The 27,967-nt window shown below is 41.9% G+C and overlaps 2 protein-coding genes across 3 annotated transcripts in view; both read right to left on the reverse strand.

Annotated features, from left to right (window-relative positions):
• Positions 1 to 545: 545 nt before the first annotated feature.
• The window catches only part of Ifrd1 (interferon related developmental regulator 1), a 63,546-nt gene continuing 36,124 nt past the window's right edge, over positions 546 to 27,967 (reverse strand). Inside the window, exons 1-12 of one of the 2 annotated variants that reach the window (XM_028872275.2) lie at positions 20,525 to 20,847; positions 14,371 to 14,475; positions 14,150 to 14,234; positions 13,178 to 13,302; positions 11,258 to 11,415; positions 10,517 to 10,567; positions 10,251 to 10,429; positions 9,619 to 9,727; positions 4,280 to 4,414; positions 1,747 to 1,875; positions 1,320 to 1,415; positions 548 to 877 (exon numbers count right to left, since the gene is read on the reverse strand). In XM_028872275.2, coding sequence (XP_028728108.1) covers positions 788 to 877; positions 1,320 to 1,415; positions 1,747 to 1,875; positions 4,280 to 4,414; positions 9,619 to 9,727; positions 10,251 to 10,429; positions 10,517 to 10,567; positions 11,258 to 11,415; positions 13,178 to 13,302; positions 14,150 to 14,234; positions 14,371 to 14,475; positions 20,525 to 20,618 — 1,356 coding nt within the window. In that variant the 5' untranslated portion in view covers positions 20,619 to 20,847 and the 3' untranslated portion in view covers positions 548 to 787. Of the gene's footprint in view, positions 878 to 1,319; positions 1,416 to 1,746; positions 1,876 to 4,279; positions 4,415 to 9,618; positions 9,728 to 10,250; positions 10,430 to 10,516; positions 10,568 to 11,257; positions 11,416 to 13,177; positions 13,303 to 14,149; positions 14,235 to 14,370; positions 14,476 to 20,524; positions 20,848 to 27,967 lie in introns of those variants that run through there. The other variant, XM_028872276.2, reaches the window with a different exon arrangement.
• On the reverse strand, positions 18,259 to 20,511 carry LOC114695083. The gene has a single exon (XM_028872277.2). The coding sequence runs from the start codon at positions 20,197 to 20,199 to the stop codon at positions 19,819 to 19,821; it is 381 nt and encodes a 126-aa protein (XP_028728110.1). The 5' UTR covers positions 20,200 to 20,511; the 3' UTR covers positions 18,259 to 19,818.

A 27,967-nucleotide genomic window follows, 5' to 3' on the forward strand; every position in this document is an offset into this window, starting at 1 on the left:
AAAATACCAACCTGCTGTGGGATGTCTTTCTGTATGCTGTGAATGTGTTGCTCTGATTGGTTGATAAATAAAGCCATTGGCCTATGGCAAGGCAGCTGAGAGGCAGATGGAAATCCAAGCAGACAGACAGGAAGAAGAAACGAGGAGACACCACCAGCCTGCTACCCAAGGAACAACATGCCAGCAGATCAATAAAGTCATGGAACACGTGACAAAAAACAGATTAATAGAAAGCAAGAAGCTCAAACCATAGGCCATCCAGTTCATAATTAATATAAGCCTCTGTGTTTACTTCCGTTTGAGTGGCTGAGGGACTAGGTGGAACACAGTAAAACTTGTAGGTACACCGACCACCTTCCATTTAAACTTAATATAGTAGCTTTCCAGAGGAACTCATTCCCCAAAATTATATCTACTTGTCAAGTGTACCCTGCATGTATGCATCATTATAATCTGTCAGTTTTGATGAACAGAATATAAACAAGTTAACTCTTGGCTGCTAATTTTCTTATTGCAAAATACCATTTTCTGCTCACTACACAGAATATGACCAATCATCATAAATACTTTATTTGTGGCTACCAGTTATTTTTACAGAGAATATTTAATAAACAGAATTCATTAATTTGTAACACTGTACATTAAATTAAAATATAATTCACCCCTACATCAAAAATTATCTAAGTTGACCTCAAGATAAAAAAACTCTCTAAAGTTTATATACATTATAAGTAGCAAAAATAATAATAAAGGAAGAAATTAGAAAACAGCCATCAAATGCAGACATCTAGAAGAATTCTCCAACATCTGCTCTCTTATCTCGGCATTTGCTTCGAGCTTTTGTTCGAGCTTTGAAAGCTGCAGAGTTATATAAATGCTGAAATGAAAAAGAAAAATATACATGGATCAGTAAGACAAGATATTCTTATAAACAAACAAACTAGGAGTAAGAGATAAAAATCACAAAGGAACTAGAGAAGTAACAGGTGTACATCATCCTGGGTCATAATCAAGTAAGTACATTAAAATTCTGTTACATAAATCTCACCTCAATAAAAACCCAAACTATACTTAACAACTTTTGAAATGGTGAAAAGGAAATGATGCCAATCATTTCATGCTACACTCTTCTATAAAATGAGCCTGGATTTCACTAAGTTATTGCTCAGTACAACAGAAACACGCAAATGTTCCTACCAACCAGGCAGAGTGAGAGCTTTGATTCCATTTCTCTTCAAAAGCAAAAGAACTCTATGACCCAAAGAGAAACCAGAGTAGCAGCGCATTTAGTTCTATTAAAAAAACAAAACAAAACCCACCCTTTCAAAACGAGAAATCTTCATGGTCTTGAGTGTTGCAGCATCAAGCATCACAGGGGGTCCAAGTTCAAATACATTTCGAAGGAATTCATTTGTCTAGAATAAACAGAAATGAGGTAAAGTCCAAGTATCTATTTTATTACATAACAGTGAATTGACTACAGAGGTTATGATATGGTTTTCTGTAAATACGAAGTGAAGTTGTCTGTTTTCTGAGTATGAAAGCAAAGTGTTTTTTTTTTCTAATACCCTAAACCCTAGGAAACAACATGAAGCTGTGTGTTTCAGAAAGCACCAGTTATGTTCCAGCAGACTTTTACTGCTTCCTAATGCCTGCATACATCCTGGACATTCAGCTAACTTCAAAAGTTAGGCCAGTCCCGTGACTCCACCCAGATCCTCAATTAAAAGCAAGGATATCACTCACCTGCAAGTGGTACTGCATCCCTGATCCAAGAACCTCCTTAAAGGTGTCATAGGTATGTTTTTTGACCCAGCTATCAATATACATGCGTTCAGGACCAAACTTAACAGTTTCTGTTGGAAAATCCCGTTCCTATACAACAGAAGAGCCAAAATTATCACACACCCTGAAATGGCCCAAACACAATTTCTATGCTAAAAAAATACTGAGATAAAGGGAACAGTATTTGGAACTGATACTTAAGATGTGGTCAGGCTAGTAACTACTGTCCCAAGTGAGTGGGAACCCTTGGAACTGTATAAACTTGATGATGACTAATTTATTAGTAACAGAGTCACACAGTTTGAGTATCATAAAACTTCAGAAGCACTTACAAAATGTTAAAAGGTCAAGTGTCTGTACTGGTCTAGGATGGGAGAAGAGGCTGCCGAACAGAAAGAAATGGCACAAGGTAAGGAGTGAACTGAGTGAACTGATGGGCAGCTCGAATCTGGGGCGAGAAGTGAAGATAAACAGGTTAGCAGATCATGTAAGAGGAGAAGACACAATCAGGAGTTCCAAGAAACCTAGCTGGGTTTATTAAGAAAATGAAGCCAGGTGCAGCAATGTACACCTAGAATCCCAGGAAGGCCAAGGCAAGAAGACCTGGAGCTCAGTTGCATCCTGGTTAAGATGTAAGGAAGGAGAGGAGAGAAGGGGAGAAGCAGGGAGGGGGAGAGAGAGAGAGTGTGTGTGTGTGTGTAGCAGGTGACTGTAGGATTTAAGAGGCAGAGTAATTCTGCCAGAACATCATTTCTGAAGTAAAGCCAGGGAACCATAGCCCAAGAGAAATAAATGGACATCACAGGATAAGAAGAACATACAGATGAACATAAGATTTCCCTACAGATAACAAAGCCACCCAATATGGCATCAGAATGTGGAAAAACAAAACAAAAACCCTGCTGGTTAATTCTTGGAAGAATCCTAAGAGCACAAGAACAAAGCAGCCACCTGTCACACCTACTTAGTCCCTTCTCTCTCTAAGCAGGTAAGTCAAGGGAAACTGGAGGAAGAACATGGATGCTATCTGGACTCACAGGACTTGTCATTTTAGCAATTAGCCTCTTTGAATCTATTTTGTGACCTACAAAATGAAGACACCTTTAAGTCAGTCTTTATAGGTGTAAGAGAAAGCATGTCTATGAAGTGACACCCTGGAAATCAAAACTAGTGACACTATTCCTTAAACTGTTAAGATATCAGCGTTTACTTCTGTAACTCATTTTTCTCTAACCTTAGCCTCTTCTCCTTCCTAACAATAGCTGAGCCCCTCTGCTTCATACAATTCTAATCCTTCCTTCCCTTTCTCCTTTCCCTCACTCCTCTGCTTGTGTATGCACACATGTGCCAGTGTGTATACAGAGGCCAGAGGGCACCAACGTAAGTCCTCACCTTACCTCCCACCTTGCTTGAGATCAGGATTTCTCCTTTGTTGTACGCCACTGCATAAAGCAGGCTGACTGGCCCATAGCTTCCAGAGATCCTCCCATCTCACTGTAGGAGCACTGGGACCACAGGCATTTGCTACATGGGTTTTGAGGATTCGAACACAGGTCCTCAGGTCCTCACACTGAACGTCGCAGCAGATGCTTTTACCAACTAAGCCATCGCACTAAGCCTCATTTTTATGTTTACTAGCTATTCCCATATTTTCACGAGTAGCTACAACAAAACACAAAACAAAACTACAAGCTGTTCCTACCACTCCAGCTGCCACCTCTGCCTGCCTTCCCACTGCAGCCATGCCTGTTAAAGACACTGGGGACACATCTGTTCACCCCACCTTCCAGCCACTCTGACCGGCCTTCCTCCCAGTGCTTCTTGGTCTAGCTTACACTTCTCATAGACATATCAAGTCGGCTGACTCTTGACTATTATCTGTTCTCAACACCAGCCCTACAGATAATAACCGGAGACGTTTACCAAGAAAAACCTTATTCGTCAACCCAAACCAGTCAGGCTTGGCCTTCTCCAAGAGACTGCCCTCATCCATCCTAGCTCATTTCAGTCAAGCACACTAAACCCAGAGGTTTCTACGTCAGCTGACCACTGGGTGGTTTAGTGACCCCAGGAAGATCCTAGGTTTTGTCTAGCACCTGGTCTTCCCAGAGATGGCAGAGCCTCAAGAGGCAGACAGCAACTTCATCATGTTCCCAGAACTCACAGTCTGGTGTGAGGTGGAAAGTGCCACCTTCACCACCACAGGTGTCTTTTCTCCAGCGTGGTATTATTATGCTACTCGGACCTTCACATACGCTAAGGACGGACTCCACCAAACACTGTCCTCAGTCCTCTTTAAACCTACATAAAGTGCTTTTGCTTTCCAAGAATACTTCCCTTCCACTATTAAAACCCTACTCTGGGGTTTGAATGAGGAAATTCTTTTGAGCGAAATTGAAAACAAAGCAACAAAATGACGCAGGTGTAAAGTTCAGCCCGAAACAACCTCACTTCAGAGTGAGCCGCTAACTGTCCTGGCACCATAGAAGCCTACCTCCACGGCCCGCAGGACGTCTCTGAAGACGGACCGCTGCTTCCTCTTGTCCACTTTGGCACGGTGCTTATTGCCATCTGTAGCCAGAGCCCGGAGCATCTGGGTTAAAGACTCCATGTCTTCATAAAAAAAGTCCTGACCAAGGAAAGAGATTTCGTTTCATAAATTTCTCTTTTACAACATCTTCTAGCATTAACAAATATCCTACCTCTGAAACATAAGTTATATAAAGCAACAATTTTGCTAATCATGGAGATTTGTATATGTGCAGACTAATTTTATTATCTGCACATATAAATAGGCAGATATTACATAAAAATTCACCTCCAAGACATACTACTGCAAAACAGCATTTTCCTCCCAAGTATAAACCAGCTGCCTTAGAGAAATATGTGCTGGGCTGTGCATAGGACCTGGGCTTTCAAAGTTCAGGGATATAGATGTGAGTGCCAACAGCATCTGTTCTGACTACATGGTCACAGACAACCGCCTCTCCAAAATATAACCACCTTTACTTTAGAGGTGCAGTGAGGCAGCAGCCATTTTTCAGACAATGTGATTTCTATTCACGGCCACTGTCTCAAATAAGCAGTAAGACACAGCAAGAAATAAGATTCAATAATTAAATTTAAAGCAAGAAGCTACTTTAATCCCTGGAGGGTTGAACCGAGGGGAAGTTAAGAGCATCTTTGCTAACCTGGGGATACATTTATGATGTTCTTTATTTGGGGTGTTTTCATTTCTGCACTCTATTTTACAATCACATTAGAAACATTTACAAGATGATTCAACTCACTGAGTACCAAGACTTGAGCAGGCAGTTATTATAAAAATAAGGTCAGGTGAGCAACCACAAGTTCTAGTTGTTCTGTTATTTATGTTTCCAACAGGTGCAATCATTTAAATATTTAACCTATTAAAATAAGCAGTTCTGATTCTGGAGGGATATATGTAAAAAAATCATTGAATCTCAGAGTTTTTTACTGTCTGAAATGTAAAATGATACACTACTGGTAGGAAACAAACTTGAAATCAATGTAATAGTTTTGCTTTTAATCTTTTAATCTGTCAATCTGATTTTAGTGCTGGTATTTCAGATTATCTTTAACACTGCCGACAAATTTCCTCCAACGCTCTAATCAACCTATGCCTCTTACATACCACACCCACCTATAAAATATATATATAACTAGGTCAGACCAAAGTTATACTACCTTTATATTTAAATCCCAAGAAATTTGATTGTATCCTAAGGTGATACCAATTTACTTCTAAGAAGCATATAGTTCAAGAACTTCTAATTTTCCACCCAAAATTTTAACAACTTATTCTCTTACTTTTTAAAGAATGTATGGAGACTTTTTCAAATCTATACAGACAAACCAAAAAATTTAAGGAATCCAATACATTATCTTAATTGGATCCAAGAACTGCAACTCATTGCCAGTGATTCTCAACTGTGAAGACTGCACCTCCAAGGGACACTGGCTTTGGGTTTTCACATTAGATATCACTGAACAACCTACAGCACACTAGAAGCTTTTAGTGCACACAGCACAAACCTTATCAGCTCTTATCACCAGCAGTGCTGAGGCAAAGAAACCCCAGTACAATCTGTGCAATGGGAAAAACTCAATCTAAGGACAGCTGGTCAATCACCACGCTCAAGACAAGACTAAACCTTGGAAATACAAATGCCTAACACGAAGTCTCCACAGTGTGTGAGCATTAAAAAAAGAAAATGCAATACATGCCCCAAAGGCATCCAACCAACAGCATCAAAAGCTACTTCTTCTAGCTCAGGATATAATAAACTGTACACCCCAAATGAACACATAATGGACTCTGGAGATACAAACAAGTCAGTCATCATCTACACAACAGTCCTCATCAGAACTGCAAATGTTCTATCTGTACCCTAACTTCTAAGAAATAAATAAATGCATCTATACAATGGTTCTAACAAACACTGCCCAATAAATTCTGAAGCACGAATTATTACATATCAATATTCTAGCTTTAGAGGAATTTAGATAGAATCCACATTTGGTTAAAAAGAAAAATATGGAAGCAGTTAATACTACTCACATCTGACAGACTTATAAAGATTAAAGTACTATATGCAAATATATCTATTAATCTGTAATGGCCCTTTCTATTCTTAAAGAGCCTGTTCAGTCTAACATAATCTAAATACTACAGAAAAGTGGCCAATTAATAGCTATCATAAAATACTCTATTTCAAAAGGTGAATGGAATTAGGACAAAATGAAATAATAAGAACTTCTTGAAGAGAGTAGGCATAGGGCAAAAGTTTACTACCAGCAACGGGAACTCCTAACTATTAGTGTTTGGGTATGGAAATCACATCAACACTGACTGTAAAAATGAAGCCAGCCCAGGCTCCAGACAGCTGCCTAAATTTTCCCAGATAAAAAAACATTGCCTGGTATAGTTTAATGGCAAACACCTGTCTAGCATGCGCAGGGCCCTGGGCTTGACCCCTTATACCAAAGGAAAGAGAAGAGGGAAGATCATCCAGGAGACCTACATTAAAACAGAATTTGATCCCTCCTCAACTCTCCCAAGAGCTAAGCATGATGTCTAGAATGGTTCTACCTGGCTCTACCGGAGCACAAAGACTATACTACTTTAACCCCGACTGAGGCAGAACACTTTTGTCAAGGAATAATGGGTCAGACTCCTACCTACAAAGGCAAGGAAGAATGGCGAGCTGTTTTTCCCAAGGAGAGTGCCTAAGGTTGATCAGCCTTAGCCCCAAGGAGCTTTTAGTCACTGATTTAACCTTCTGTCTCATTCTGAGTTGTAGCACCTCCACTGTCAGGTCAGGTGGAAATGAGCAGGGAGAACTGGGGAATCCTACAAGCTGACCTACTTCAGTGCTGTATGAGTTGACCAGACCATCACACACCTCTGCTATTTTGTTACCTAGTTCTTAAGGCTACTAGTAGATGCTGCTGGAAAGAAACCAATCTCAATCCAATCAACATTTAATACTAAAGGCTACCTACCATTTACCCTGAACCACTTACACAACCGTATGACATACTCACCATTGTTCCCATTTAAAGATGAGCACACTGAGGAAGAGAAGCTATCCAACATCAACTAGCAAGGGCGGCAGGGAGGTGTGCCCTGGCAGCATGGCTCCAGAGTCCATGCTACCCACAGACAAAGAGCAAGCACACAGTAAGATAGGAGAGCACTCAAAGGAGTAATAATTCCTAATTTCAACTTTTAAATAGTCACAAAATCTAACCAACTCATTCTTCAAAATCTAGTGAAGCCAGTTCCTTAGAACCTGTTTCCACGGTTCAAGCATAATCATCACTGCATAATTTCCAGATGAATAATACCACAGAACAATTATGTTAGCAAAAGGTTCTGAATAATTAAATTCTACCCATTTGCTCTGCTCTAAGAATTATTTTAACTCTGCCTATGCAACTCATCAACCTGTTTTTAACTAACTTTTTTTTGCAGTACTGGGACGTTGCTCACACTAAGCAACTGCTATACCACAAAGCTGTGACCATAGGCTTGATATAATTAACTTTAAAAACACTATAACTACCCACATGTAAAAAGCTTATTAAATTTCCTTGTCCACCGACAAGTACTTACATCATACCAAACACATCCAGTCAGAGACAAGTCACACCTCGGTGGTACATGACATTTACAAAAACGTACACAAGTAACGTGGAATTTAAACTTTAGCTGCATTACTTCACTTTTAAGGTGTATTTCAGAGGGAGTTAAGGACACTGTCATTTCTAGCCAGTAGGGGTGCACCCAGTTAATTAATTAGCTCAGTAAACTGAAACTGCTCAATTTGAGTTCAGTTTCTCACATAAGCAACCCTGAGCTGCTCCTAGGTTTAGTTCGCTTTCATTCCCAGCTGCTACCTTCCTAATGGAGGGGGGGGAGGGGAGGGGAGGGGAGGGGAGGGGAGGGGAGGGGAGGGGAGGGAGGGGAGGGGAGGGGAAGGCTACCACCATGTGCGGTCAGTACCAGTTAGTGAGCAAAGGAGGCTTTGAGACAGGAGTTCTCTGGTAGCCCTGGCTGGCACTGAAGAGACCCACCTTCTCTGCCTCCCTAGTGCTGGTATCAAAGGTTGTGTGCCATGATGCCTGGCTCAAGGCCATGAATTTGAAGGAGAAAAAAGGAATACATGGGAGGATCGGGAGGGAGGAAAGGGACGGAAGAAATGTAATTATAATTGCAAAAATAAACTTTTTTAAAAGCATCTATTAAGTAACTCAAGGTTAGAAATAACATCTAGGGGTTGGGGATTTAGCTCAGTGGTAGAGTGCTTGCCTAGCAAGCGCAAGGCCCTGGGTTTGGTCCTCAGCTCCAAAAAAAAAAAGAAAAAAAAGAAAAAAAGAAATAACATCTATTTAGTTACTAATTTCCCACAAATCTGAGTTTCCTTACTGAATTTCTCTTCATTTATTGTTATGACAATAAGTACCTACAGATTGTAACAGGCTAAATGCTGTTCCTCAATTTTATTTTACTTCAACTTTTCCCTTTACTTTTATGTGCATGAGTGTTTACCTCCATGTATGTCTGTGCCCCACGGGTGCCTGGTGTCCACAGGCGCCAGAAGAGCACACGGATTCCCTAAGACTGGAGTTACGGAAGGTAGTATACAGGTGCTGGGAATCAAACTCAGATCCTCTGAAAGAAGTGCTCTTGACCTCTGAAGCTGTCCCTCCAGCCTGTCCCTCAACTTGAAATGCCAGCACATCACATGAATTAATATCTAGGAACAAACTCACCTTTCCAGTGGCAATACAGATTATGAACTAGGGTTATCAAATACCTCAGAAAGTCAAGAAAAAAGGCTTCTACAACATGGGACTTTCTGGGGCAAAGTCTAACACAGTGCCAGTCTCAAGGCCAACTGGGACAGCTAGTCATCTATTTCACATTTAAATACCCTAGAGGATCCAGCCACAGAAATGAACATCTACATGTGGACAGTGGGTAGGACACAAGTAACAATGGCAGAATCTATCTCAGCCCAAATCTATGCTGACTGGGATTTCACCCATTTGTCTTTTATTATAAAGCATCACATGCCAGGAGTACTGTTAATAAATCAAGTATTTGTGAAGAGCACACCATTCCCTAATTTCAGTTTTACAGACAGCAAGTAAGTTTCTACCAACCCTACCAGGTTATACTCTCAAAACCAATCAACCACAAGTTCTCAGGTGACCAGCCTATAAATTTATCATCCAATTCCCAGTTGTGACAGTGACAATGGAGGAATGGTCCTCGAGCATTCCTCCTGCCCATTAGATACTCACACTATCCATTCCTCTGGCCAACTCAAACAGAAGTGCCAAAGATTCGCCAGCGGCAATTCTCATGTTTACATCATCACAAGAAAGGAGGCTTGGAAGTTTATGGAAATGCCTAGAAAATAGTCATTATTTTATGAGTACAACCAGTTACGTCACTTAAATGGCTTGTTTGTTTTTAATTAAAAAATGAAACTAAAAGGTGGTTGGAAAACTGGTTCAGTCATTTAAGAGCACTTGCTGCTACTTTTGCAGAGGACTCAATTTGGGTCCCAGCACACACTTCAGGCAACTCACAACTGATTTTAACTCCAGTTCCAGGGCATCTGACAAGCCTCTGCTGGCCTCTGTGGACACCGGTACTCACAGGATAAAAATACACACACGAGCCCACATAAAATAAAAATACATGAATCTTTTTTAAACATGATACTAGGGTTGTAGAGCATTCACAGCACTGGCTGCTCTTCCAGGGGACCCAGGTTCATCCCATGCACCTACATGATGACACTCACCATCTCCAGTTCTAGGGAACCCAAAGCCCTCCTCTGGCCTCCAGGGAGACTGCACTCGTGGTATACAGACATACATGCAGACAGCCATACACGTAAAATAATTTTAAAGAAAAAAATACATACAATTCTAGTTTTTTCTTCACTTCACTGACTGGGCATATGGTCAGTAATAAGGTCCATGCCAGAAGGGAGCTGATGTGAAGCCCTGTGTTAGGGCTGCTGCAGACAACATTAGCATCTTTCTCTTTAAGATAGGACTTGGTGAAGAGAGCTTCCAAGCATTCCAAAGTTGAATACAGCTCCTAATAGAGAAGAATGTGAAGTAAGACTAGAACTCTTTTCAATCAAAGGTAACAGTACTAACTGGAATTAAAGATTACTCTGCTTACAGTGATGTCATCCGTGGCAATAAAACAGCAAACCCCAAAGCAAGTTGCACACTGGGAAATAAAAGAGGAAAATAGACATTAATGACTGTTACATTAATATATCTGTTTTTAAAACTCAATGTGAAAGTTTCTCTACTACTTCCCTGCACTAGGTCCCACACATGGTAGCAGGAGACTGGGAAAGAAACAAGAGTGGACTAATGTCAGGACAAAAGGGATTTAGTCCAAGCTCTGCTATCAACTTTGCAAGACAACTTTAGGAAAGTGTCTGTTCCTCTTGGGTCTTCCTCCTTTACCAATTCATGAAACTAGAGGGAACAGTGCACACAGATCAGCTTCCAGCCTCCATGAAGCACAAAGCAGAAATCTAGTAAAGTTCAAGTAATTCTCACAACTGGAGAACTGAAGGCATGCTCAACCCAAAGACAGACTAAGTACCTCACAGGCCAGACTTCACAGACGCCTCTATTTACCCAAATGTGGCTTTTCCTGAGGACATAACCTAGCACACATTAGTGTATAAACTACTGTTTAAGCTCCAGTCAGTTATCCCATTACTATCCCAGTAGTCCAATATCTGTGTACGGTAAGGTAAAGCAATTGCTCAAATGGACTCTGGAGCATGAAAGAAAATGTCATAAACTGCTCAGTTTGAGACAAATGAGAGTGAGATATTAATTAACCCTATTACTTATAGCTGGTTGTCACATCTGGATAGATCTGTAAATTTTCCACACTTACAGTTTGCCTAGCCTGGATACTAGCTGTTCCGTCACAAATGATTTTTTTTAGGATTGGTCCAAGAGTCTTTAAAATCTCTTCACTCTCAAATCCAGGGCCCAACTGAACACAAAGAACAGATGCCAGTGCCGCAGCTGCACGCTGCTCGTCACTCTTTCCTGGAGGGGAGCAGGGATGCAAGCAAGGCAGAGTTTATTGCAGTAGTTTCATCAAGACAGCAGTCTTACAAAAAGTTCAATTATAAGGTAGCATCTCTATTTATGAAACCCATACTGTGCTTCAGGCTTATGCTAGAAACAGACAGGCCTCACTCAAATCCTCGATCAACACTTACTAGTCCTTTACTTTTCTGATTCTCCAAAGAGATTTCTATAAATAGACTGGCATCCATCTTAAGGGAGTACTGTATTGACTGGCAAAGGCCTGTGCTTCGTGTCAATTCTGCCTTCGAATTCCTGAAGGTACTAACATGCAGTGTTACAGCAGCCCTTAGTTTAACCCAAGCATTGCTTATTTATGGGCATGTGCAAGGTAACAAAATAAGGGACCAAGTAAAAGATTCTTTCTACATACAGATAAATGTAGAACATCTTTTAAAGAGACATATGTACTAGAGGGTTTAGGTAAATACTGAACTTAAGTTGTTGTTGTTATTATTATTATTATTATTATTGAGACAGGGTCTCACAATGTAGTTCTGGCTGGTCTATAACTTGCTTTTTATATCAAGCCTGCCTCAAACTCAGAGACCCTCCTATTGTCTCTGCTAGGATTAAAGATATACACCACCTTGGCTGGCCTGAAAAGTTATTATCTAAGAAACTATAAAATATGTATATTGAAATGGGATTTTTAAAGCCACTTTATCTAGCTACCACTTTGGGAGAGGGTATCAATGTAATTTATACACTTTAAAAAGAAACTGCTATCCTAAACACAATTGGCTCTGCTTTCAATTAAAGCAGTCACACAGAATTAGAGCTACCTGACTTCCTAGCCCTGTCCTTCCTTGTTCAGTGGGAGAGAGCTGATAAAGAGCTGCAGTGATAAGCAAGCTTGCTTTCACCCTGAGGCAATATGAGACTAAAGGCTGTTCCTGAGGAGCTAACCAATTTGGTCTAACTGATTTATTGTTACTATGGGAAGAAGGGGGCTGGCACCAAGACACAGCTGTGAAGGTCAGGGGACAATTTGGAGAGGTGACTCTTTCAACCATATTTTGAGGCAGAGGCTTTCAGTTCTGTTACTGAGCTGCTCACATACACTCCCATTCTGTCTTCCATCACAGCAATGCACAAAGTAGAGATTGGAGCATTGCACCCAGTGTTTTACGTGGGTGCCAGGGACAAATTTGAGTCACTAGGACTTGCACAGCAATCACTTTACTTCAGAGCTACCTCCCCAGGCCTCCACCTTGTTTTTCTGAGACAAGGTCTCTCCCTGGCCTGGAGCCTACTCTGAAGAGGATTGTTAAGGTGAACTCGGGTCCTCATTCATACTTGTATAGCAAACATCTTACCTAGTATCTCTGCAGCCCTTTCTTTCTCTTTATTCTTAGGAATATCATCTTTTACAACAGGAATTCCAGAATTCCTACTATACAGTTAGAGAACTACATATGCCAGGGACATCCTAAAAATGGTGTCATTTTAGTGTACAACTGTTGTTTTAAGTGCAGGGAAAATGAGCTGGATTCTAATACTTTCCCATGTTTAGAAAAATGAAGACATCTTTTGAAATCACACTTCCAAGTTACAATTTCAAAAATTCCTTCCTATGCAACCTGAGAATGGCAGTTACCTCTTCTGAGATAACAAAGAATGACAATCTATCCGTTTCTACTTTCAATTTGTTTATTAGCAAATGTGACTGCAAGAAGAGAACCAATTCCTTATTCACTCTGCACAGGTCTGGAATTACCTTTTTTCAGACAGCGCTCAATGCTATCAGTTAAAGTCATTCTTCTCTCCAGAACAAACTCATACAGCACTTTTGAAGACAGTGCATTTTTAACACCTTCAAGAGCTGCCTGTCTTGTCTTTGCACTGTTAAAACATAATTGAAAAGAGGGAAGATCTGGTTAGGAGGGTGCTACAGACCAGTGGCCTCTGAAGACATCCGCTCTCTACTCCTGTCACCAGGCTCCAAGCACCTTTCAATAGCATGCCTGTCCCCCACTGCCATCTCAAATGACAAGCTTTTAGGTGCTCTCTCCCACAGCACTTCACTTTGTTGGTAACCACAGCTATACATGACTGTGCACTGGTCTGTAGTTTCAATGAGTGAGACATGCTATTTTACATATTTTAGTAAATTCACCCTATTTTAGTCCACTCTACCCCTGTAAGCCAAGCTCTTGTTATCTGTCCAGCCAGTCTCCAATTCCTGAGCTCAAATGAACTACTCACCTGTCAGCCCCTCTCAAGTATTTGGGACCAGAGGCACAAACCACCATTCACAAACCAATTCATAATTTTTTAAACATTACATTAGTCTAATACTCAGACCTACATCTTCTAGGCTTCCTATTTCCATCTATTTAATTCTAGAGATACCATCAAGAAAATTTACCATGACAGTTTTCACGCCCGTAACAAATTTAGTAGAGAAGCAACTTAAAGCAATTTGTCATTTTTAGTTAAAGATCAACTTTTAAATACAAATCAATTTCAATCACACACACACACACAGATATATATATATATATATATAAAATATAAAATATATAAAATGCTAGAACAATCATGCCACCACATTAAAAGGTCAAAGCAACATTACATCATCCAAAGGAAACAAATCAAGCTTCAGAAAAACATACTGCTGTGTCAGAGGTGCACAAATTAAAGTAACCAATTAGAATCACCCAGAATGGAAAGCTTTAACATCTCTTACCTCTTATCAAGGGTTAGGTCAATTAATCCCTTCAATTTGTACTCTAAGTCTTCTTGAGTTCCTTCCTCATCAAGGACTTCTGGTCCTAGGGAATAGAAACCAACACTGTGACCTAAGAAGGAAAAAGCAGGTTGGGAAGAGGGACACTACAGCTTACACATCCCCCACCTACACCATCTTTGCACGGCAAGTCCCAAGTTTACATTGGAAACTCCTCCTACCATCCTCGGCGAAACTGGAAGGGTCGCTGTAGCCACTGCAGTGACTCATTGTTTCGATGGATGCGTCTTCATCACTGAAAGGCTGAACAGTCCGATGTGGGCCACCTATTAGGTAAGAAGAAGGAGACAGATCATTTTTTTTCCCCCCCGTCTTTTTTTTTCTTTGCTATATATGCAAATATTTGACTTGGGATTTCTAAAGCTTACTCAAGAGCTATCCAGTCATAAAGTCAAACTTTTAGTAATTATATTGCAAAAGAATATACATAATGTTCCTAAAACACACTGATTCACCTAATCTGTACTTCAGAAGGCCAGCTTATTTTAAAGTTGCTTCACATTATGAAACAACTTTAGAAATGTTATCATCTAACAAAACCTGATAAGATGAAAATTACTTCCCAAACTACTTCAAATCATGAACAAAATGAAAACAGATTAGAGTATCATACAGCAATTATATTTCCCAATAAGAATAACTAGTTTTCTGAATAGGTGAGAGACAGTTGATTGGCTTGATCAGTTTGGGAGTCAACTAGGCAGTAGGACCAAGTCCTGTGCTCATTGCATGAGTTAGCTGTTTGAAACCTGGAGCTTATGCAGGGACGCTTGGCTCAGTCTGGGAGGAAGGGACTGGACCTGCCTGGACTGAGTCTACCAGGTTGATCGCAGTCCTCGGGGGAGGATTTGCCCTGGAGGAGGTGGGAATGGGGGGTGGACTGGGGGTAAGGGGGGGGGGTGGGAGCGGGGAGAATAGGGGAACCCGTGGCTAATACGTAGAACTGAATGGTATTGTAAAATAAAATAAAATAAATTTTAAAAAAAAGAATAACTAATTTTAGTGAACATTAACTGTTAAGTAAATGGCCTCTTGTTCAGAGGTGTCTTATTTTAAAGACAAGTACAGTTGAAAAGAGGCAGTTTTAAAGGTAACAAGAGAGAAGCAGAAGTTTCAGATTTGATGTTACAAAAAAAAAAATAAACAGTTTCTCCTCTCCCTCCGCCCTTTAAGTCAGGGTCCCACTGTGTGGCCTGGGCTGCCTTAGAGCTCACTATACAGGCAAGGCTGGCCTTAAATTCACAGCCATCCTCCCACTTCAGCCTCCTGAGTGCTGGGATTACTAGCATGAGAAGTGACGCATCATTTAAGGTAAAATTACATGGTGGGGAAGAAGGCATGTGTTGTATGTTATATAAGCTGTAGATCTCAGTCTTGGGTGTCCATCCTCAGCTTACACCTTGTTTGCGACAGGGTCTCAATTTTGACGTTTAGACAGTATGTACAGCAGGTTCGCTGGACTACAAGCTTCTGGTGGATTCTCCACCTCCATCTCTCCATAGGAGCACTAAGATGACTGATGTGTACTGCCATCCTGGCTTTATAAGGGCTCAAGGATTTGAACTCAAATCTCATGTCTCCACAGTTGTTTACCCACCAACCCATCTGCCTGTTAAATAAGTTAACTTTAAAAGAAAGGAACGAAAGCTGTGGTTGCATACACTTTTAATTTTATTACTTGGAAGACAAAGGAAGAGGCAAAGTTCTCTGAGTCTGAGGCTAGCCTGGTCTATATACGGGTGGTTCCAGGCCAGCCATGGTTATACAGTGAGACTCTGTCTCAAAGCTCGAATAAAAGATTTCAACCATATTCAAGAGTTTAAAAATACCAATGCTACTACCAAGGAAAAGAAAAAAGAAATTTAACTAACATTATTTTCAACTTCATTAAAGAAAAAATTAATAATTTAGGGTTCTCACATTAACTTAAAAATTATGAAATCATGAATTATTATTATTATTATTATTATTTTTTGGTTTTTCGAGACAGGGTTTCTCTCTGTAGCTTTGCGCCTTTCCTGGAACTCACTTGGTAGCCCAGGCTGGCCTCAAACTCACGGAGATCCGCCTGGCTCTGCCTCCCGAGTGCTGGAATTAAAGGCGTGCGCCACCACCGCCCGGCTGAAATCATGAATTTTTTAATTACTTTGAGTCCTGAGTTAAAATGTGTCTCAAATCCTGACCATAAAGTTTCCAGAGTAGCCTGATTTACCTGAATTCAATTTCCTTATATTAGTAAAATCAAAGACAACATCAAATACGAAGTCCCTATAATACTGGGTGTTTTTTAATAGTAAGAGTACACTCCACAAGAAAACTGCCAGGATTACCACCTAGGCAGAGTACAGAAAAATGAACAGAAACTAGACAACATAGGTTCTTTTCATTCACTCTCCAACTTACCTAACCTCTTTTGATACCTATTATGTACAGATTTTACCTACTTACTTTTATATAAACTCATTAATGTACATCTATTTGCAACCGTACAGAATTATATTTCAATACTAAGCATACTACCACACAACCATATCACTCAGGAATGTAGCAGGTACCATGTTCTATACTCCAAATTTAGGAATGCTCTACTGACAGGTGAGATGTCATCAAGTATCATGACTATGCAATCATCTTACTACGAATGATACACTGATCTATCCTCTAATGTACACAATCTTTCTTTGCCAATCAATTCCCGACAAAGACTGGAGGAAAAGGGAAAGTATCAGAAGTCCATAATAAGTATATTTGGTTATTAATTATATCATAACAAGCTGTAAGCAAATATAGATTAGTGGGCATTATATGTGATTACTTATCTGTAGAGCTGCAATTTCTTCTGAAATATTTTAACATATAATTATTAGTACTTTTCTTTTTTTTTGGAGACAGGGATTTCTTCTGTGTAACCGTACTGGCTGTCCTGGAACTCACTCTGTAGACCAGGCTGGCCTTGAACTCTGAAATCTGCCTATCTCTGCATGCACCACCACCACCTGGCCTATTAACACTTCTATATACACATAATCATTATTAATACTTAACCTTAGATGTAAAACAAATTTCTCATAAAGAAAAAATCAAGTTTCTATATTTTTCTTTAAAACATCTAACATTTGTTATCTTACTTTTATTTATTTGTTAACTTGCTGGTTTCTTCAGTTTTTGGTAAGCCAGTCTGACTCTGCAAGCCAGTCACTATAGAACCCAGACTAGCCTTCAACGCCTGCCTGTTCCTACCATCCCAGCCTCTCAAATCCTAGGGTTAACGGGTGTTAAATTTATTTTTTAAATCCTCTAAAATTTCAAGCCTGTTAAAGAGTTGGGCTAAATTGCTTTTAAATAAGGGTTGCTATTTTTGAAACCTATGCAGAGAAGTTAGCAAAATTGTAAATGAACAAGCGACCTTGAAATCTGCTTGCCTGATGCCAAAGCAACTTGAATCAAGTAAGAAAGCAGAGAATAGGTGAAGCAAAGACGCCAAAAGTTCTTAACCACAGTGCTGAGGAGAAAAATAAACACCGGCCTATTTCTGGATCTTTCCTCATGACAAATTATGCTAACAGCTGAGTATATTCTGAATAATCTTACCATATTTACATACAAGCCAATGTCATTTTAAAAGTGTTCGTATTCAGCCTGTTTTTATGAGTATCCTTATACAGCTTTAAGGTCCTGTCTCTTAACTAACTAGTTTAAGTTTCATGATTCAAGAAGGGGATTAAAAAAGCAAGGAACAGCTGGCAAGATGGCGCAGGAGAAAAGGTGCCAGCTGCCAAGCCTATCCACTTGAGTTTATCAATCCCTGGGACCCACAGAGAAAAATGTCCTCTGACCTCCACATTGGTATCTTGGTGTGTTCATACACACACAAATAAATAAATGCATTCTCTAAAGCATGGAAATTCATCTCATAAGAATGCCTGACATCTAGGTCAAACTTACCTTGTAATCATGTAATCCAGGTGTCAATATTGAGCTGGCATGCTAGACATTTGAAGTCCTCATTTCTCAAAGGCTTACTATCCAAATTTTTCTTTTTTAAAAACCCTGTCTTTCATGTTAAATCTGGTGATTTACACCTGCAATCCCTGCAATCAGAAGGCTAAGGCAGGAGGATGTCTTAGTTTGAGACCAGCTTAGGCTACATTGAATCCCAGGCCAGGCTAGAGTGAGAATGTCTTAACAGACAAAAAGTAAAAAACAAAGCAAAACCCCACAAATCCACTCCTCAAATCAGAATAGTGCTTACTGTGTAAATACAGATCTGTGAGGTCAATTTTCTTGGCTTCCTAGAACTCCCCATTTACTGAAAAATGGGAATATACACAAAACCTATTAACCTAACTAACTGAAGAGTTGGCCGCCTCGTTGGTTGTACAGATGCACCTGCTGTCACCTACACATCAACAGAAAAAGTGGTTTCTAAGTACAATTTTTAATAATTCCCTTTCTCTGAGCCAACTATTTATTAAGTCAAATACACACGAGACTAAATGATAAAAAAAAATCACAGGAAAGCATTCTCATGCAGTTGCACTTTTGTAACTTTTAGAGGTAACTTTTATGGTAACAATGTCAAAGCTTACAGTTTTTACAAACAAATCAATTACTTTCCATTTGTTCATAATGCTTTAAAAAAATCAATTTTTAGTGCTTGTACTAGATATGCTAGAATGCCGTGTTTAAATGTTTCTTTTCTATTAAGTAGAGTTTAAAAGACAGCAGTGAAGAAGTCTGATGACAGGTCAAATAAGCCTTAGGGAAAATGTGTCCTAAGAAAGGAAGAATGCTTGGCAGCAAACTATAGAAAGGAAGGGCTTCTACGAGGCAGAGGCCACTTTTGACTCCACTCCCATTTCCAAAATGTCAGTGTTTCTCCAATATTTCGTTTTTCAAAAAAGTAAACTTTAACAAAAGTAGTAAGACTCTCCCAGAAAGAACTCAAGTATTTACTCAGGAGGGAAAGCTTACCCAGAGGTAAGCAGTATCCTCGATTCAACCACAACTAGACTAAATGACCAGTGTTTCATAACTTCAGAATGAATTTCACGATGCAATCAGGGGGGAAAAAAGATCTAAAGAAAAATCTGTATTTGTAATAATCTATTCTCAGTCAGGGTTTAACGCATAGTCAGAAGCGTTCAGGCTTCTCCAAGCCCTGTAGGAAAACGTTCTGCGATGCCAGTTTCCAATAGTTAACAAGAAAACTGGTCATTTACTTTTTTATGAACTAATGTATAACATTCAAATGATCAAAAAGTAGCAGCTGTCACCAAACACCTAGTGACTATTGGTGTGACACGTCTGGGGATATTCCAATAGTCAACTCCATTATCTTAACAATTACTTAATGAGATAACTACCCAGTTTAATATTACTCTCTTGGTGTTTTGTGTGCAGTCTTGTAGAAGGGGCCTTCGGCTGCAGTCACTTTTTCTTCCTTTCTTTCTTAACCATATGTTAACTAAGTAGAGAATTAGGCATTCAGTTCAGCAATTATCCCTCCAGGAAAAGCTTCCATTTGGCATGGACGACCAAAAAAAAAAAAAAAAAAAAAAAAATCTCCTAACTTTCAGCCAATTGCAAACCCCGGCTTCTCACCCTCTCTAGCGCTGCATGGAACCTATAGAATGCTGCACAAAGGAGAACGCGGTCGCCTCGGCTGGGGGCACAAGGGCTGTGGGGGCTCCTGGTTCCTGCAGCAGGTACAGGGTTAGGCGTGGGAGCCACGCTCGGGGTGGGGCGGTGGCCCCGGCTTCCGACGCCTCCACGCCGCCTAGGGAACACGCGGGACGCGCAGGGAGAGGCAGCGGGATGGAAGCCACCCGCGCCTGTGCGTCACCCCGGCCGCATCGTGCAAAAGCCCAGGACGCGTGACACAAAAGCCGGTCCAAACCCGCCGGACGTTTGGCACTCCCGAGGACTCCCATGTTTGGAGAGTCACAGGCAGCGGGCAACAGCGGAAAGCCGCGGGCGCTCCGCCCCATCTGCGTTCCGGACAGGAAGCGAGAGCTTCAAGGGAAGAGAGCGCCAAGTCCCGGTCACCCTTCTCTAAACTCTGCCTCCGGCCTTCGGCCCCACTCCTCCCCCGGGCCCCAGGGCCAGTGCCCTAGTACCGCTCCCGCGTGCCAGCCCGAACCGCGCAAGCGCGCCGCCCGGGGCACGATGGGAAGTGCAGTTCAGCCGCACCACGCGCTAGGCAGCCGCGGGCGTCCGAAGCGGGAGCCCGGACTACAAGTCCCGCCGCGCCCCAAGGCCCGGCGCCTCCCAGCCGGCCAGCCCGCCGGCTCTCGGCGCGGGGACGCCCCTCACCTGCCGTGGCCGCCGACGTTGCTGCCCCGGAGCCGCCGCCGCCGCCACCCCCGCCGCCGCGGTGGGGAGCGTTCCGCTTCTTGTTCTTCGGCATCGTGGGCCGCCCGGTGCCGCCTACACTTGGGAGCTCAGCGAGGATCAGCCGATGGAGCTGCACTGTCTACTCGTGCGTCTGTGCGGCGGGCGGCTGAGAGGCGAGTCTCGGGCTAACAAGAGAGGCGAGGAGCGGCGCGGGTGAGAGGCGGCGGCGGCGGCAGCAGAAATCCCCGTGAAGAGCTGCGAGCGGAAACGATACATGTTTCTCTCTAGCGCGGGAGCGAAGGCGGGGTGGGCCAGACCGCGGCGCCTTAAGTAGCCAGGCGGCCGCCTGTCGTCACCATGCGTGGGCGGGCCTGCACCGCCCGCTGGCCAATCGCTGCAGATCTCCCCACCGGCGTCCACTGGGGGCGGCGCCTGCATTCGGACTCCCATCCCCAGAACTCCAACCTGCGCCCCGCACCGGGGCTGCGAGGCCTCGGGGCCGCGCGGAGCTGTGGGAGATGTAGTAGGCAAGAGGGCGCGGCCTTCTCCTGTCTCCTCCCAGTCCGATTGCGTCGTGACCCCCCCCCCAGTCCCTGCCAGGCGCCCGCCCGCCCGGGGACTCACCCGAGTAGTCACCACGATGAGCCATGCGGCAGCTATGCAGCGTGACGAGCGAGCGTCAGCCTGGAAGATTGCCTGCCATAACCTTTCTCCTGCTGACACGGGGCCTCTGCCCAAGCACAACCATACCCCTCCTCTGGGTTTAGGGACGTGTGCTCCCCACCCGCCAAAAAAAAAAGGTGTGATTTCAGCTACTTTGGTTGTATTGTTCGCGGATCTTGTAGTCTAGACTAGAATGTCAAATAACTAGATTCAGTCTCAGGTTTCCTTACAAAAAATGTGACCTTGATTCTACCTGCCAGCTCGGTCAATATGAATTAAGAGTTTCTGAGAAGTTAGCAGCTGATAAAACACACATGCGTTATATATATATCAGTAATCACAACGGGGTTTGTTTTCTCAAGGTGCTCCATAGATTTGTTTTCCCTGTCACAACATCGGTCTTGTATTCAGGGCCTGCTAGTGGGTTCCTCTACTGTCCTTGTGACAAACCAAACTCTCTTAACTCGACTCGTGCAAGTGACTCATTCAGAAGTCCACCTCTAACGTCAGCTTCAGTGTATGTCACCCCCTGAATGTCCCTCTTGGACCTTAATCCAACTTTAAAAGTCTTTTTCCTCTTCCTCTTTTTTCTGTCATATTTTGAATACTCAATGTATTATTATCTTCCTGTGTTCCGTTTACACAATTGTAATTTATCCACAGTTCCTTTTAGTGTCCCCCCAGAGCAGTTGGCTTTAAAATGAAACTCAAGTTCACATCTTGATCTCTAGGTACACGTGGCCTCAGTTCATGCCAGGTCCTCACGTCCATGTTTCATGCCCAGTAAGGCTAATTATTTACTCATGTGTCCTTTGTTTGACTTATGCACCTGTGTAAATAGCTGTCCCAAACCTTACAGATATGCTAAATGCCAACCCTCTTAACCTGGCCCTGTTTCTCTCTCACTGCTTTCCATATATCTTGTTCTTCTCCTGAATGAAACTGGTCTTCATTTCTGGTACACAGCTCTTTTTTTTTTTTTTTTTTACTTCGAATTCAGCATTCATTGCTTCCTGTTCTTACAATGAGTGCTCTAACCCCCCATCTTCATCTTAAGAGTTATAGCCATTATCCAGACCAGCCCAAATGCCATCACCTTCATGAGGCTTCCTCCTCACAGGTCTTTAACTTTGTAATGCTCTGCCAGTGCCCCCTGTCCCTACCGATCACAAAGATTCAATTTGAAGAGAAACATTGAAGGGTTGCTTTACTTTGTGTACTTCTGAAGAACAAACTTCACAGAGCATGGATACCAAACAAGGATGCAGGAGTGGACACCACAGGCCCCATTGAGTCTCTTGTGTCTATACAGGCACACCTGAAATCCCGTGGCTCCCACGAAAGCAAAAGAGCATGCTCTGAGCCAGACATTGTGGGCCTGCCTCCCTCCTCATCCACAGTTCTGGGAACTAAACCCCGGGCTTTGTACAAGTTAGTCATGTGCTGGACCCATGAGCTGCTAATCTATAATATATTTCCAAGCTCTACCTTTTCTTTTTTTCTTTAAAAAAAAAATCTTGCCAGGCAATAGTGATGCACACCTTTGATTCCAGCACTCGAAAGGCAGGTGGATTTCTGAGTTCAAGGCCAGCCTGGTGTACAGAATGGGTTCCAGGACAGCCAGGGCTACACAGAGAAACCCTATCTCTAGAAACAAAAGCAAACAAAATCTCACCGTTTTTTGTTTACAACTAAAGCTCTAGAAATTAAAAGTTAACACCCTGTGCATGAGCTTTTTAGGGACAGCAGAAATACCAAGCTTGTGCTCCACGTTGTCCAGCTGAACTTTGATCCAGTGAACCTTATTGAGCTGGCTACCATCAATTTCTCAGGATCCCCTGGTCCACATTTTCGCAAAGGACCACCCAGTGCTAAGGACTGTGATTCTCAGCCAGCAGGGGGCAGCTTCTGCTGATTTCCCCTGGAGCTTTTTTTTTGGAGTTAGTTTGGCAGAATTTCTCCTCTGAAACTGCATGCTTCCCACTGAGCTTCTTCTCCAATTCACACACTAGACATATTTATGTTGTCTGGAAAGATTTCAGTAGAGTTGCTGGAATAAAAATTATGATTTTTCCAACCACTTCCAACTTTAATTGGCTTGGGTACCATGATGAGTTGAGATACCACAGCTAGGCCTTGGGGTCAGAGTTCATCTCTAACTAGAGTAGTGGCTGTGAGATGCCCAACTCAAACTAGTCCAGAATTGAACACGATAGTCTTGGCATCTCAAGCTGGACATGGGTTTGTACTTATAGCCTGTTGGCTTAAAAAGAAGCCCAACTCTCACAAGAGCTCCAGGCTTGCTTTACCTTTTTATCTAGGAAAGAACATCCACCCCAGCCACTTCTACCTACATTCTTATTATGAAATATTGTGTCATATTATAACCTCTAGTTGCAGGAAGTTAGAAGATAAATGTTCGTGCCCTGATCACTGGTAATCAAATGTGAGGGTGTAAATAAAACATATGAGGAAGTCAACTTAGCAACATGTATCTTATATACCATGAGGCAAAGTTCTGCCATGTTCTACTATGTGACATCCTTTGCCATCTAGACATTATGCACCGCCTCTTAACTCTTAGTCATGGTAATGTAGACTCTCACAAAACATTCCATCTGATAGATAATGCCATAGTGGTAAGTCTAATCAAATGCTGCAAAAATAGGGGTTAAGTTAGAATTATGCATTCTTAAAAGAATTCTCAGCTGTCATGGAGTCTCTATGTTGGGCACTTTGTCTTAAGAATGTAACACATGTATATTCCTTGAAGGCATAAACGTGAGAGGTTTTCTTTTAATGACTTTAGTCATAGCTCCTTGAGATTCTTTGCATAATATTAAGTAGAATTAAACATCTCCTTGGTCCTCCATAGAGTGTTTGGCAGGATCTAGTTCTTAAAAAAAAATTTATTTTTTATTCATATGTATGTGTGTGAGTGTATGTCACATGTATGTGGGTGCCTGAGGAGGCCAGAGGAGGGCAGATTCTGTGAAGTTACAGGCAGTTATAAGCCTCCTGACATGGGTGCTAGGAACTGAACTTTGGTCTTCTGCAAGAACAGTAAGCATTCTTAAACACCAATCCATCTCTCCAGCCCTAGAATCCAGCTGTGACTTATATTCCCCACATTGCTTATCACCACCTAATCCAGACTCTTTCCTTCTACTAAGAGATCTCTAAGCTCACAGGGTTCATGATTTGGGCCTCACTCATGTTTGGCATATAATCTACATCTTTGACCCACTCTAATCCAGCCATATCAGTCATCTTTACCAACTTAAAACCACAAAGTGGATTGCTTGCTTAAGCCTTTTGCAATAGCTCCTGTCTGCCTGCTGTGATCATCTTGAGCTTCCCACAGTTGCCATTCGGATCTCAGCTTAAATGACACCTCCCCAAAGAAGTCATCCCACTCTCCCTTCTAAAGTAGCAGCATTACTCCACACCCCCACTCCCCGCCTAACTTAATCTCCCAAAGTGCCTCTCAGTACCTACCTCTCACTTCAGTTTTCTCCCTCCACTTACTAGAGTGTTAAAATTATAGAAACGATAGCTTTATTGTTGTTGTTTAACACAGAATCTTGCTTTGCAGCCCAGGAAGGCCTAAAATTTGCCAAGTAACTCAGATTCACCATACTTGTAACTCTGCTCCCAAGTACTGGATTTAGGGCATTCACCTTAAGAGAGCTTGTTTTTTTCAGTACTGAGACAGTCTATGGAACTTAGTACATATTCAATAAATCTGACTGAATAGAGAAATAATTGAATGTCATTCTGCTGCCTAGAACATCACCCACAATCTCTCCATCATCTGTTGTCATAGGCATTGTCCCCATCCCAACCTGTCTGATTAAATGTCTCTCTCTTCAGTGTCCTCACACTATCTGCTGTAGAATATTGTTAATCATATATATTATAGTATTTTTATTTTCTATTTCTCCATCAGAGATAAGGTCCATATGTGTAAGGCCAAGGTGATAATTTCTGTAGCACGCACCAGGTCTTTACAGATACATATAGCACCTTTGTGTGAGTTAGTAGAAGAAGATGGCAGACTTGAAGATTGGGAATTGGCTGGGATTTATCTCCTGCTGAACCCTTCATTAAGGAAAGGGGGATGGTCATAGTGTACATGCTTACGATGAATACCTAAGTGAATATACCATGTATCGGAGTGATCTCCTCAAATGTTATAGAATATTATTTTAAGGTGTGTTACTTTTGTTTATGTTGCATTTGTTTAACTCTGCGAAGCTGTGTTACTGTGCCTCTCTAAAACATCTGATGGTCTAATAAGAGCTGAACGGCCAATAGTGAGGCAGGAGAGAGAAATAGATGGGGCTGGCAGGCAGAGAGGATAAATAGAAGGAGAAATCTGGGAAGAGATCAAGGAAGGAGCAAGAGAAGGAGGAGGACATCAGGGCCAACCGCCCAGCTACACAGCAAGCCATGGAGTAAGAGTGAAAGTAAGGTTACAGAAGTAAGAAAAGGTAAAAGCCCAGAGGCAAAAGGTAGATGGGATAATTTAAGAAAAGCTGGCTAGAGACAAGCCAAGCTAAGGGCAGGCATTTATAATTCAGAATAAGCCTCCATGTATGATTTATTTGAGAGCTGGGTGGCAGGGCTCCCAAAGGAGTGAAAGAGACAAAAGAATAAAAACAAACAACAGCACTCAAAAACAAAGAAATACGTGGGCATGGAACTTAATAGGCATCACAGGTCCACACTGTTGGGCTGAGGAGATGGTTCAAACAAAGAAGAGTGCTGCCTTACTAATACATGGCCCTGAATTAGTTTCTCAGAACCCACATTTTAATGGGAAAAAAAGTCATGTGGTGGTGCCCTGCTAATCTCAGGGCTGGAGAGGCAGAGACAGGTGGATCCCTGGCACTCTCTGGCCAACCAATCCTAACTTACTTGACAAGTTTGAGTCCAGTAAAACACCTTGTTTCAAAAACAAACAAACCAGATGTGTGGCTCCTGAGGAATGGCACCCAAAGTTGTCCTCTGGCTTTTATGTGTGTGTACACACACATCACATGTACACACACGAAGTTTTTAACACATGCAATTCTTACAACAACCGTATACAAGAATGATTAGTCTTACTATTTATAGATGGAGAAATGGGCTCAAAGGGGTTTTCCAACTTCACTGAGGTCATGGGTATCACTGGAAATAGTGAGGCTGTGACCAACACCCAGGCCCATATGCTTCCACGGCTGTGTGTGTCTGGCCAAGCTTGGCCACATAGGACCCGACTACCAGCGTTTAAGAGTCATTGCCCCAAATCTTCCCTTGTACTTCCTTTTGCTTAGGTTCTTTGACCTCCAATGCTGTTCTGCAGTCCCTATTCATGACTTTCTGATGATTTCATGGCAGATTTAGATTATTCAGATTATCTCATAAGACTATAGAAGAACTTTATTATAAAATAATAGTATTCAAACCAGGCTGTGGTGACACACAACTTTAGTCCTAGCACTCAGGAGGCAGAGGCAGGCAGATCACTGCATTCGAGGCCGGCCTGGTCTACAAAGCAAGTTCCAGGAAAGCCAGGGCTACATGGAGAAACCCTGTCTTAAAAAAATCTAAAATATTATTACTCAATCAAACAATTTTTAAGTGGACTGCTACCTGTAATCATTTAGGTTGCTTGGTTTTCTTAATGTGTTTGCAATTTTTGTCTTATTGCCAAAAATGGTGGTAATGCAGTATGCTAAATATGAGATCCCTGTTACCTTAAAAGTGGACACAATGACAAATTTAGCCTTGGAATGTATTGTTTCTCTTTATCCTTAATATAGTGTAGGAGACTTTGGGTATGGCTTTAGTTTTGAAGTTGCATACTTTCTAATAAAATTTCCAACAAAAGACTTAAATAAGAGTAATGTTCAAGTCTCCTCTAAGACAGGAATGTTTATCTCACACAGTTGCAGTATTGTCAATAATACAGCGAGGCTGTGTTTGAAGAATACTGTGAGCCCTTAGTACTGTACAGCAAATCAATGCTCATGACATCATGTTGGAAGAGCTTTTCTATGGTAACAACACACACATGTGAATTATCCTTTTTTTTTTTTTTTTTTAACAATTAAAGAATGTCATTGGGCTTTGTCATTTAGCTAACCTTTGACGCTTCGTACCAAATATAATGAAAGCCAGCTTGCTCTTTACTGACCTCTCCATCCTATTTCCTTCAACCATTTCTCTTCACCAGCATCATCTAATCTCCGGCCCAGCCACGAGAAAATGGAAGTTGAAAAAGACTAGAGAGTTAATCTACTTCAAATTCCCCCTCCAGGAAGCACTCTGACAACATAGTTACGATAGTCATTAGCCAGATGGTGGCACACACCTTTAGTCCCATCATTCAGGGGGCAGAGGATCTTTGAGTTCAAAGCCAGCCTGGTCTAGAATGTGTCCCAGGAGGAGAGTGAGGGCTGCATAGAGAAACCCTGTCTCCAAAACAAAACAGAAGTTCTAGTACTATGCTAGAACTTACGATCAAAGAGATGAAGGGACCTGGGGATTAGGCCTCATGTAGCCCCAACAATGGGCACAGCATGAGGCACCATAGCTGGCCTTCCCTCTGAGCCCACTTGGAAGTTCTACTCCTGTTTCTCTCCTAACCAGGTTCCACCACTTTGTTCTTCTCAGGACAGAATAAAAGAGGACCATCTATGTCGGAGATATTTTTGTTCTGAGCAGGTCACCAAACACCCCCCCACCAAGTGCCTCCATTGCCTTGTGTGA

The sequence above is a fragment of the Peromyscus leucopus genome, chromosome 14 (assembly GCF_004664715.2).
Source record: "Peromyscus leucopus breed LL Stock chromosome 14, UCI_PerLeu_2.1, whole genome shotgun sequence".
In the NCBI taxonomy this organism is placed as follows: Eukaryota; Metazoa; Chordata; class Mammalia; order Rodentia; family Cricetidae; genus Peromyscus; species Peromyscus leucopus.

What these genes read in the sequence shown, in the direction of transcription:
- LOC114695083 (XM_028872277.2), bottom strand. Translation starts at nt 20,199, where the DNA reads ATGGGGCGGAGCGCCCGCGGCTTTCCGCTGTTGCCCGCTGCCTGTGAC.